The 11,070-nt window shown below is 37.4% G+C and overlaps 1 protein-coding gene across 6 annotated transcripts in view; it reads right to left on the minus strand.

Moving 5' to 3' along the window:
- The window catches only part of sgip1 (SH3 domain GRB2 like endophilin interacting protein 1), a 57,844-nt gene extending 48,381 nt beyond the window's left edge, over window positions 1-9,463 (minus strand). For 3 of the 6 annotated variants that reach the window (XM_023339499.1, XM_023339501.1, XM_014470573.2), the window contains exon 1: window positions 8,892-9,462. In XM_023339499.1, coding sequence (XP_023195267.1) covers window positions 8,892-8,901 — 10 coding nt within the window. In that variant the 5' untranslated portion in view covers window positions 8,902-9,462. Of the gene's footprint in view, window positions 1-8,891 lie in introns of all 6 variants that reach the window. The other 3 variants (XM_023339503.1, XM_023339500.1, XM_023339502.1) reach the window with 2 other exon arrangements.
- Window positions 9,464-11,070: the final 1,607 nt, after the last annotated feature.

Consider the following 11,070-nt stretch of genomic DNA (forward strand, 5'->3'; position numbering starts at 1 on the left):
ACTGGGAATAAATATGGTGGTAGCAAAAAGTAAATTCATTTCTTATTCTGTCCTTCACCTCCCCATCTTCCTAATCCCTGCTGTCAATCATCCAGATTGTTGGTAAATCCATTCAGAGGTACAGTTATATCTGAACACCTTGGCTTTCCTTTGTGTTGCCTAAGCTTTTTTGCAAAGTCACGCAAATGTTCGACTGAAAATGTGTTAGCATATGTGTGCACACTTGTGTTATTAGGAAAATCCAGTGACTCATACAGACACTGAAGAACCTACGTCAGGGCAGTCAATCAGCTTTCTATCCTTTCAGCGTATTTCACTTAAGAGCGTCTACAGCAAATTTGTCATGATACTGTAATTAGGCTAAGGTGTCATTAAATTGAACACATATTAATTTAACATGTACTAAGACAGAAATTTCTTGAGCAAAAAAAAAAAAACCCTGCTGCTGCCAAAATTTCCATCCACATGTTTTCACTTTATTTGGGCTTGAGTATCCCAAAGCTCCCATCACACAGTTTCCTAACATGTATGCTACTGTACTGAAAACATGCTACCAGGATCAAACTGTAAGGAAATGAAGAGAATTTTGTAGAATATCACCTGTCATGTTTTTACAGTATGTGTCCTTTTTTTTTGGATCATGTTGTGGAATTCACAGTATTCTGCTAAGTAAGAACAAGGTAACAAGGTTACTTTTGCCTTAATGTCATAATAAGTGGGACTGAAATTCCAACATTTTAAGTACCCGCAAGTAGTCACAAACTGATTACATCACACATCAATCAGAAAACAAGGCAGTTGTCACTTTTACTTTCAGTTTTAAGCATTCAGAATGTCGAGGTGAGAGAATCTCACCTCACCATGCAGATAGTATAGTGTAAGATGAGAGAGTCCGCCACCTTCCTGCATTGTTTTTAAATTGCAGTTTCGTAGATTTTGTAGCAGTGGTGGACATGTACAGTATACATATAGTGTGAGAGCTGCAAATCGCATATGGAAGGGTTATTTTCATATAAGTCTCACTTTTCCAGCAAAGCAAAAGACCAATATGCAATGTGATGATGGTCATATTATTTGTAAAATGGAATAAAGGCAAAAAATAACCATGGAAGCAAAATTTTTGTATCATAGTTTAGCAATAAAAATGGCATTTTTCTAATAAAACTGCTGAGGTTGAGCTTGGATATAAACTATGTTACGTTAAGTGAGTTTTACTTTGTTCTGTTTCATTTCATCAAACCATTTCTTCAAGGTAACAGAAATCAATTTCATCTCATAATCTCATAATATACATGTCTGGACTTTAATTGGCATGTAAATAATCATTTATCTTGAATTATAGAGAGCTTCTAGCACAGTAGTGTTTAAAAGTTGATAAGGAATGAGTTGCACCTCTGGGTTCATTTCAATAAATCAAATACAAATTTATTCAGCAACAAATTAAAATGTGTAGGTTAAAGTGAAAAAATGTGCACACAAAGAGCCCCTGTCAGTTGCTTGATTAGAGAGGCATGAGTCAGAGGTAAAAATCAGACAGGTGAAATAGCAGAATGAGCAGATTGAACCTGCAGACATGCTTAGTGACAACACCAATCTATCCTCCAGCTTGGAAAAAATAGACACTCAATTTACTTTGTACTGAGCCACTTCAGCAGTCGTTTGTCCTCATCCACTTTGCCTCATCATTGTGCCACATTGCAGCTTAAGAAATTAGGGGAAAACTAACTATGTCATGTGGCAATCCCTACTTCCCAAATAACATTAAAAATAATATTATACAATATTATACAAGCATATCTGGCTCCTAAGAAGCAAATTACAGACAACAGCCAGGAGATATCATGCACTGCTGTGGAATCTACTAGCCGCTGAAATTAGAGACAAAAAACATTTTGTGTCAATTTTAGCATCCATTAGCAAACTAAGACCTTAATTTGACTTTTTTACAGTCTTAAGAAGCCGGGAAGGAAAATTATTAGGGCAAATTAATGTGTCTTTATCAAGGTTTTTATTTGAGATAGAGTCATAATTATTTGAAAAACACTTGGGGGTTGTTAATTTATTTCAAAAAAGCAGTCCAAGCGCAGGCATGTTTAACTCAAAACAACAGAAAGCGATACTTATGAAAGCTCCTTTCCACAAATTCCCAGAACAGAAATTATTAATTTCTGTATTAAAAAAAAATCTATTTCAATAACAAAATTATTACATGTATAATAGATCAGCTACTCCCGAGTCTTTTTGCTCAGTTTTACTATAAGCCAAAAATAATGGAGATAAATTCTTCTATGACTACAGACGTAAAGACTGCAAAGGAGTCCACCATATGGCTCTCTACTTTGCTACAGTCCAGTCAAAGGTTTATCCAACCTCTGTGAGACGGTTTAATTCCAATCACTGGTAACTAGGATTAACAGGACTATGTGTCTAAAGCCCAAGAAGTGTATGTCGTAGGCCATACTATTTCAAACAATCTGAAAAATGTTCAAAGTAATCAGCATTCTGCCAACATGCTAGTTTTTCTATTGTTTGAGTGTTATCAGTGTTGAGACTAGACTTAAGTTTCTTCTTTTGGTAACTACACAGGAAATGCCAAAGGGTCATTAGAGATTAGAAGGCTGTTCCGCTCAAAACATAAACATGGACAAATATGTAAAGTGTGGAGTCGGGTTTTGGCTCTAGGAATCAGAAGTATACGTTTTAACTTGATTTGTTTTCCTCTAAAGAAGATCACACTGGCAGTTAATGGATTTGGATTAAACCTACATGTATTTGGACTAAGACTATTCACCCAACCATTTCCAACACTCATCCAAATGTTGTAAAGCACAAAAAACATTTTAATTTATTGTTGCCCAAAAGGAAAGTTAAAGAGTTATTTTTTATGGGGAGAACAGTAGGGAATATAAGGATTTCCTATCTTAAGGGCCAAAGTGGAATACCCACATATTCTGTTTTGCAAAGTAAAATATGATGCCCAAAACAAAGATCCGAACAATTTATATGGGAATGTGGGAATAAAACTCACAGCATCTACTATGTTTAGCATGTGCTGTAAAAAGATCTAAATCACTGAAAACAGACACACATCTCATCTGCTCTCATTTACTGTCTTTCAAGCTAAAGCAGAGAGAATGGGGGAAAAAAATACACTAGCGGCATGCTTAGACTTGAATGATGGCAGCAGTACTTAAAATTTCTAAATACTTTTTCAGGTATACAAGTCCAGCTAAAGAAATAAAAAAAAAACAGAGTTGCATCAGTATTTTATTATAAAACGACTACAGTTTCATGGCACTTTTAGTGTTGTACTCAATGTTTATTTTTGTTCAGTTTGATGGATGTGAAGAATACCTCAACTTCAGTCCCTTGGACAACTTAGAAAATCAAAGGGAAGACTACCAGAAAGCAGTTGTCCAGGAGACAGTAAATGACACTTGCTGCAAGAAGGGTAAGCCTAAATAAAGTAGTTTGTTTGCCGAGTGCTGTAGACCAAACTTCGTCACTGGATTTCTTCAAATCCAGGCCGTATCGAGTGACAACATTTTTCAAGACAAAATTAATTTATTTCCCACAATCGAAACGGAAAGAAGTAGGTTTGATGCATCCATTTGACTGTTCGTGCCGACTCAAAATTATCAGCTCGGTGTTGCATACAAAACAGCGTGATGCGAACACTGTTTCCTGCTGAGCAGTTTCCTGTGTGAATCAACGCGTCACTGAGCATGCAGTGGTAAAAAGTGACCTTTGTGTGGGCATGTTCGGCAGAGGTTCACATTGAGTCTTAATAGAGCATGCGCAGACATCTGAGGAGTGAAGTACACCAAAGTATGTCGGGGCCTTATTCAACAGGTTGTTAATTTACCAAAGTGTGAGTGAATTAGTTAATGCCATCAACCTTGCTTAGCTGGTCGTGAGAAGTAGAGTGGCTAAAGCTTTTCTTCTGCCTACATCTTCCAGGATGTTGTGCGGTTCTGGATCAGAGTTTAGTGAAATTATTAACACTCTATCGGATGTATTTTCTATTAATATTGATGACGTGTCTATCGCAATAGATATAGTTATTGTTTTGTCGCCCAGATCAAAGTGGCACAGAATTCAAGTTGTTCAACATTTACAGTGAAGTTTCCATAATCTGTCAGGTTTTAGGGAGACATGCCATCTTATGGTTTTGATCCAATGCGTTTTCAAAGTCACCGCTGCTGTCTACCAGGTCACTTTAGATCATTTCTTTTTTCCCTCTGATGACAACACAGAGATGCTGATTTTATTTTGCTACATGACTTGGAACCTGCCAACAGAGCCTGTAGCTTAATGCCCAATTTATTGACTACAATATCACTGTGCATGATTAATGAGCAAACTGGCCTGAGGTAAACCCCAAAAGGCACGTTTTGACTATGATACAAAACCTTCTTTCCCCTGAACCCTCTTTTGGCTGGGCTTTTGTTTGTTAGCAGTTCCATTGTGACGTCCTAGTGAGTGGTAACTCCACCCATGAGAGCAGTGTTGACTGAGGTCTCACTTAGAGATATGGTAAAAAGGAATCCATTGCTATATATACTGCTCAAAAAAATAAAGGGAACACTTTAAGTGTTAAACACCTGTTTAAGTGTTCCCTTTATTTTTTTGAGCAGTGTAGTTTTTCAGCAAAAAAATATATATATATAATCACTGATTATGTCCCTAATAAATGTTATAACGTACCGTATGTTGTGTCACTACAAGCTTCAAGGAAAGGTGCAACTGAAGCAAATTTTAAAGGGATTTTTTTCAATGCAAACCACTGTTACTTATTACTTTAGGCAACAGGACCCAGCTATAAAAGCAATATGTGCTTTCTTAACATCTCAGATGTGCTACATTAGATCACCTCAATGCTGCCCTGATGCAGTAATTTATGCAAAAGAAGCCTGGACTAAGCACTAAGTGCATATCATACATAGTACATAGGCTTTCTTTTTATTTGGTGGACTTTTCCGTATTATCTGTTTTTCTTTGGTGTTATTCATTTATCTAATTTTCTAAGAAATTCAGTTATGGGTAATAATTAGCTCTCAGCTAACAGAAATAAACACAAAGTCCTGGAAACCCACGAACGGAATTTATATGTATTTCACTTTTTGATTTAAATTGTTCAAATACACAACTTTGAACTATTATTCCGATTTACTGTGATGCACTTCTATGAAAATAAAAGAAATTCTTTCAAGATACAGCAGAAAATACCCTTCCTAAGTAAAGTAATAGCTAACTTTAAGATGAAATAGTTAAAACAACTCCCCCTTTAAGCAGCACTTGTGTTCAAGAAACTCAGGTTGCTAATTTCTATTAAATTCTCCGCACCTTAGAAAAATACGCAGTTAAATTGACATTACTTAAAGATAGGATAACATTATGCCTGTTTTTAGTATTGCTTCATCTGACAGTGTGCAAGCACTAAAACACTGATATGCCAAGATTCCATCAGATTTTGTTAACTGTTAAACCCCATCCAGTCAGAAATAATTTGCAGAGATAACACTGCTGCATTATCTTGTTATTATGATAAAAGTGCCCCATATCTTTCTTGCATTTCTCAAGATCACGTCTTTAGGAAAAGAGATGGCAATCCCAACTACCAGCATGAGGATGATCACCTCTACTGATCTTAATTACAATTAAGTAACCCTCCCACATCTTCTACCCTCGTGTGTCAGGAAGAGACAGTCATGCTGGCAGTGGCGCTGGGCTTTAAAAAGCAGAGCTAGCCAGGATTAGCATCCAATTTTAACACCTGAACGTAATCCTGCCCTAACACACTCTATGTTAAGCTTGTACTAGCTTTGCTAATGGAAGGAAAGCAAATGCAAACAGTGCTTTTTACCATCACATTTGTTACTTAACCTGGGGCTTGACGTAATGCAGACAGTGAAAGGACAGCTCACTTGCCAGAGAAGAAGAAACATTAAATAAGGTCACTGATCTCTTTGGTGATCAAATTGGAAAGATCTGTATTTGAAATATGTCCTTAATTATCAACTTTATTTTTATTAAAAATTGTGTTCAACATTTCAAATATTTCAAACTCTGTATTTGGTAATAAAAACATTTCTAATACAGCAAGATCCAATTTTAACCTTTAAAACACAACCGTCATCAGGAGGGAATAGTACATGACTAACAAGTTCAAACCTTAACTACTCTATTGTGCTGCCACTGAACCTCTGATTGCACATTTATCAAGACTCTCATGCAGCGCTGACCACATGTATTAATGCCACTGAAAACCTGCAAATGACCACTACCTAAAATAATAAATTTTTTAATTGCAGTATTATAAAGGACATTAAACTATTGTGAATTTAATGTGAAAAAATTAACATTAAGAAATAACAGTTTTTAATGAAGTTACCAGTGGTACATTTGTAAACATAATTTGTAAGTATATTTTAAGATTATACTTCTTATATAAAAACCTTAACAATCAAGCTCCATCATACATCAAAGATCTGATTGTTCCATACAATCCCAACAGAGCATTTCACTCTCAGATTGCAGGAGTAGTGGTGGTTCCTAGAATTTCTAAAAGTAGACATTGGGAGGCAGATCTTTTTGTTCTCACGCTCTTCTCCAATGGAACCAGCTCCCAAGTTTTAATCCATGAGGAAGACACCCTATCTACTTTTAAGTCTAGGCTAAAAATGTTCCTATTTGATAAAGCTTATTGTTAAAAACAGCTTCCCCCAGTCGTTGGACAAGTGGGGAGTAATGGACGGTAGATTGTCAGCCCTATGTTTCCTCTTTTTTTCTCTCTCTCCATCAAAGGTCTGGCATTCTACTGATAACGTTCAACAGGCTTTTCAATCATTTTTCCAATAGAGTCAATGGCACCATGCAACCTGACTAGTTTCCCAGGGTTTTGTAGGAGAAACAGGCCTACACCATCACAGATTCATCACCATGCCTAACAGATCTCATTGGAAAAGAAAAGGCTTTACCATTAACATTTCTTTCTTGGCAAAGAGCTTCTGATTGTCATTGCATGTCTTTGCTGCAGTTCACTAACCAGTAACCTTTAAAGAATTGTTTTATCGCTATTACCATCTTCTTAACTTTATAGAAAGATAAACGTGGAACCTCTTCCAACATTGTGGTTAGTTGCTAATAGAAACAAGCAGTGCATTTCCCTCAGGTATATCCTTAACCCTCGAGCGGTCTTAAGAGACAGGGTCCATTGGATAGCTATCTACCCTGTGCGTGTCCCAGCAGGACCTGACTGACCCCGCATGGGCTTTTACGAGGTTTTTCTTTTTACATGGTTTCAGAAACTTACAGGTTGACGAGAAATGCCCACCTGTAATCTGTATCGCTCCCCTGCTGTCCTGCTATAACATCTGTCACGCTCCACCTGAGCATAGTGCTAAGACTGTGGGAGGGCTAAAGTCATGGATTACTTAAAAGTCCTAGAAATACTTGACATAAAATTTTACAGTATGCTTGAAGATACCAAGAATTGTGCCACTGTTGAGTTTATTACAAATATTTGTTTTAATAAGGTTGGATTTTTATAACTTTACAGTTTGAGACTATACTATAACAATAATTGTTCTTTGCAAACGTTACAGATATGTTAATATATACCACCTGGCCAACACTTCATGCACTTCCAAATAAACATGGCTAAATGTATGTGTAAATGTAATATTAAAAATAACCTCAAAAAGTAAATTTGTGAAAAATGAACCGGAACTTTAGGAATACTTTTGAAAATCTCATTCTGAAAATCTCCCAGGATTTCTTTCAAGACAATACAGGAGGAGGAAGCAGTTGCATCCTCTAATTTCTAAATATACAGACACAGATGCACGCTTCGATACTTCATGCTAATAAAATTCATCTAATTGGCAGAGTACAGCTCTGGGTTCAGTAATATTACTAAATCAACTTGAATTAAGAATCTAGAGTTGCTTGAAACATTGAAACAGATGGTGAACACTAGTAATGATGTCCTCTTTTACAAACTGTTTGATTAACACTTTTTTTGCATTTTTCTGTGCCAAAATGTTTTCATGAAGTTTTAGATATTTTAAGGTTGCTTAAATAATAAAATAATTTTGACACCTGAATTTTGTTCTGGGGATATTAACAGAAATTGATCACTGATTCTCAAATTTATTAATAAAAAAGAGTAAAGGAAACAGATGGATGGAGGGCTTCATTTCCCAGTTGCAGAACCATAGGGATTCATACTAATATCACCGGCCTACCTCTGGTGATGTCATCAATTAAAGAGATATGATCCTAAAACTACATTCAAATCCCTAACAATGGCAAAGGCGAAGGGCAAATTATACCTTAAAATTCATATCCTGATACAGATGCAACATTCTCGTAACACCACCGTGTTAAATGTGCCAGTGGTATGAACACATAGCAGAGACAGGGTGAGCACATCATACAAAGAGAATTTATACAAGTAAGCCAGATGGGCACATAAGCTGTCCAGCACAACAAATCCAAATAATCCTCCATGATGGGAAGTGGCAAAAAGGAGTAGGGGGGTACTCCAACATATGCGGACCCACTCGCTAAGGTACAAGCTTCAATTAGCCTCGCCATTGTGCCTCTATCATAAACATTCAGTGGCTGTGCCCTTTTCTAAGAATAACATGCAAGTCACTGAAATGTGCACTTAAAATAAGAGTGGCTGATGACATTTGAACCTCCCAAACATAGCAGATGAAGCACAGTAGGACAAGGGCATAAAGAAGGATTACCCTATACGTGTGTGTGTGTGTATATATATATATATATATATATATATATATATATATATATATATGAATGGGTGGTGGGGGTGGGATGGGGAGTTCATAGCATAATAAAAAATTAGAATAAAAACAGCTTACCTTCCATCATGGTTGCAGATTTGCATTCCTCTATTTCCAAAGAGCCTGAAATGAAAGCAGGAGGCACGGGGAGGGGGACAGGAGAAGAAGCCCCCGGTTACAGATATTCAGTGGAACTGATGGGCAGCAAAGCAGCTGCAAGCTCGTGGATAACGCCCTGGCTAACTGTGAGCCTCCAACAATCCCAGACGTTGCCTGTCAACTAGCTCGAAAGGAAGAGAGGAAGAAAAAGAGAGGAGAGAGGAGGGGTAGGGGCTAGGCTAGCTGTCCATTAAGCCATGGATGCTTCTACTGCTACTGCTGCTGCTGTGGCTCTAGCCTACACGCAGAAGAGGATGCTGAGCGGTGGGGAAAAAGCCAACTGAAGGAAAAAGAGGCAGGGAGGGGAGGCGGAGAACAGACTGGGAAGGAGGGAGGATTGTGTGTGTGTGTGTGTGTTTTTAACGAGGGGCGACAGCGTTGAGGAGGGACACAGGCAGTGTGCTGAGGTCACAGATGACCTCAGCCAATCTCTGTAGCTCTCTGCAAAGTCACATGGCTTACAGCTAGAATCTCCTGACACCACAGCTCAAAAGGGACGCTGCATTAACCAACTCAGTTCCCTGACAAATAAGTATCGGCATACACTGCATAAGCACACATTTACAAAGGCACAGAGGAGAACTGAAAAGCAAAAAGGCTCATACAATTAAAACCAACAATAGGCAAATGTGGTAAACAAACACAGAATCACCCCTCCTCACCACCCTACCTTATGTCAGTGCAGTGAGTCAACCATACCATGCAGAGAATGGCATTATTTAGTCACACACAGGATAATATGGAAGTGACTACCCAAGAACAGTCGTGCACTCATTACTGCAGAAAAATATTTACCCTACACTGTCCTGTGTAGTGACTATTTCTGTAGTAGCAGATTGTGCCTGTCCTGCCCTGCATGGAATACCTCTGTGGTTTCACTCTGCCCTCTCTCTCTCTCCTCCCCCCTTCAATTCACTCAAACCTCCGCCCTGCTTCACTCTGCAGCCTTTTTTACTGTCACCGTGCTCACCAAGCTGCACTGGGAGCAGGATCGATCTGTGTGACGTCAAGGCAACGCAGGCTACAGCTGCAACCAACAAGCACAAAGGACTGACAGCAGCCCAGCCTCCGGAAAGGGGTGTGTGATCGTGTTTGTCTAAGTACTCATTAACTGTCTATGACAGGGTAAAATGAGGCATGTGAATGAGTACATACAGACATGCACAAAATGTAGTGGTGACAGCAGTGTCTGTAGTAAGTTTACAATATATATTTTTTATGACATCTACATTTCATAAAAACAATTAGATGTTTTGTCCTGAATGTGATATTTTTTCCTTTAAACATACTAGTACACTTACTACTAAATGTTCTAGTTTTAAATTCAAACATTACAAGTAAATTGTAATAAGTAGCATAAAAATCTATTATTGACACGTAAAAAACACGTCAATAATAATGTCAGTTAATGGAATTTAAATAAATGGAAACATTTTTATCTAGGCTTCCTTTACATTTTCCATAACATTTTCTGTTTTTTCAGTCGTGACCTCTGTGTAGATAGATATATTTAGCAACACTGAAAACTTATGTTGTGTTTGCACAACTTGTCTGCATGCAAACCCACTTATGGAGAGACAAAAAAACTAACCTGGTTATTCTAGATTCTAAAAATGTTTGTAATTTGTTCTGCCACGACCATGTGCATCTGTCTAAAAATATTTTAAAACTGTTGAAGCTAACACTGACTTTAATTTAATGAGAATACATGTGACAGGACTAGAATTTAATTCTTCTAAATATCTTTAGTTGTGGGTGAGGGGGGACATATATGTAATGCACAATCTGGAGAAGTAGACTGGCACTATTCAGCTAATGCTGTGCAACCATAGCTTTTATGTAAAAGCTATGGTGTATGTATGATATACATACCAGGATATGTATATCCTTTGCTGCAAGGGATATGTTGCAAAGGTTTACAAAAAACAAGGCACTGTAAAACAAGGCATTATAAAGATAGCAATGGCTTCTGCCAAAAGAATTCATAAATATGGGTGACATCAAGGTGAAAAGTTATTTACAAAAAAGCATTTACTGATCCCTAAATGTGGATAAAAAGATTTTATAAAATGGACAAACCAAGCCTCCAATTCAACAT

This window comes from Xiphophorus maculatus, chromosome 9 (assembly GCF_002775205.1).
Source record: "Xiphophorus maculatus strain JP 163 A chromosome 9, X_maculatus-5.0-male, whole genome shotgun sequence".
NCBI lineage: Eukaryota > Metazoa > Chordata > Actinopteri > Cyprinodontiformes > Poeciliidae > Xiphophorus > Xiphophorus maculatus.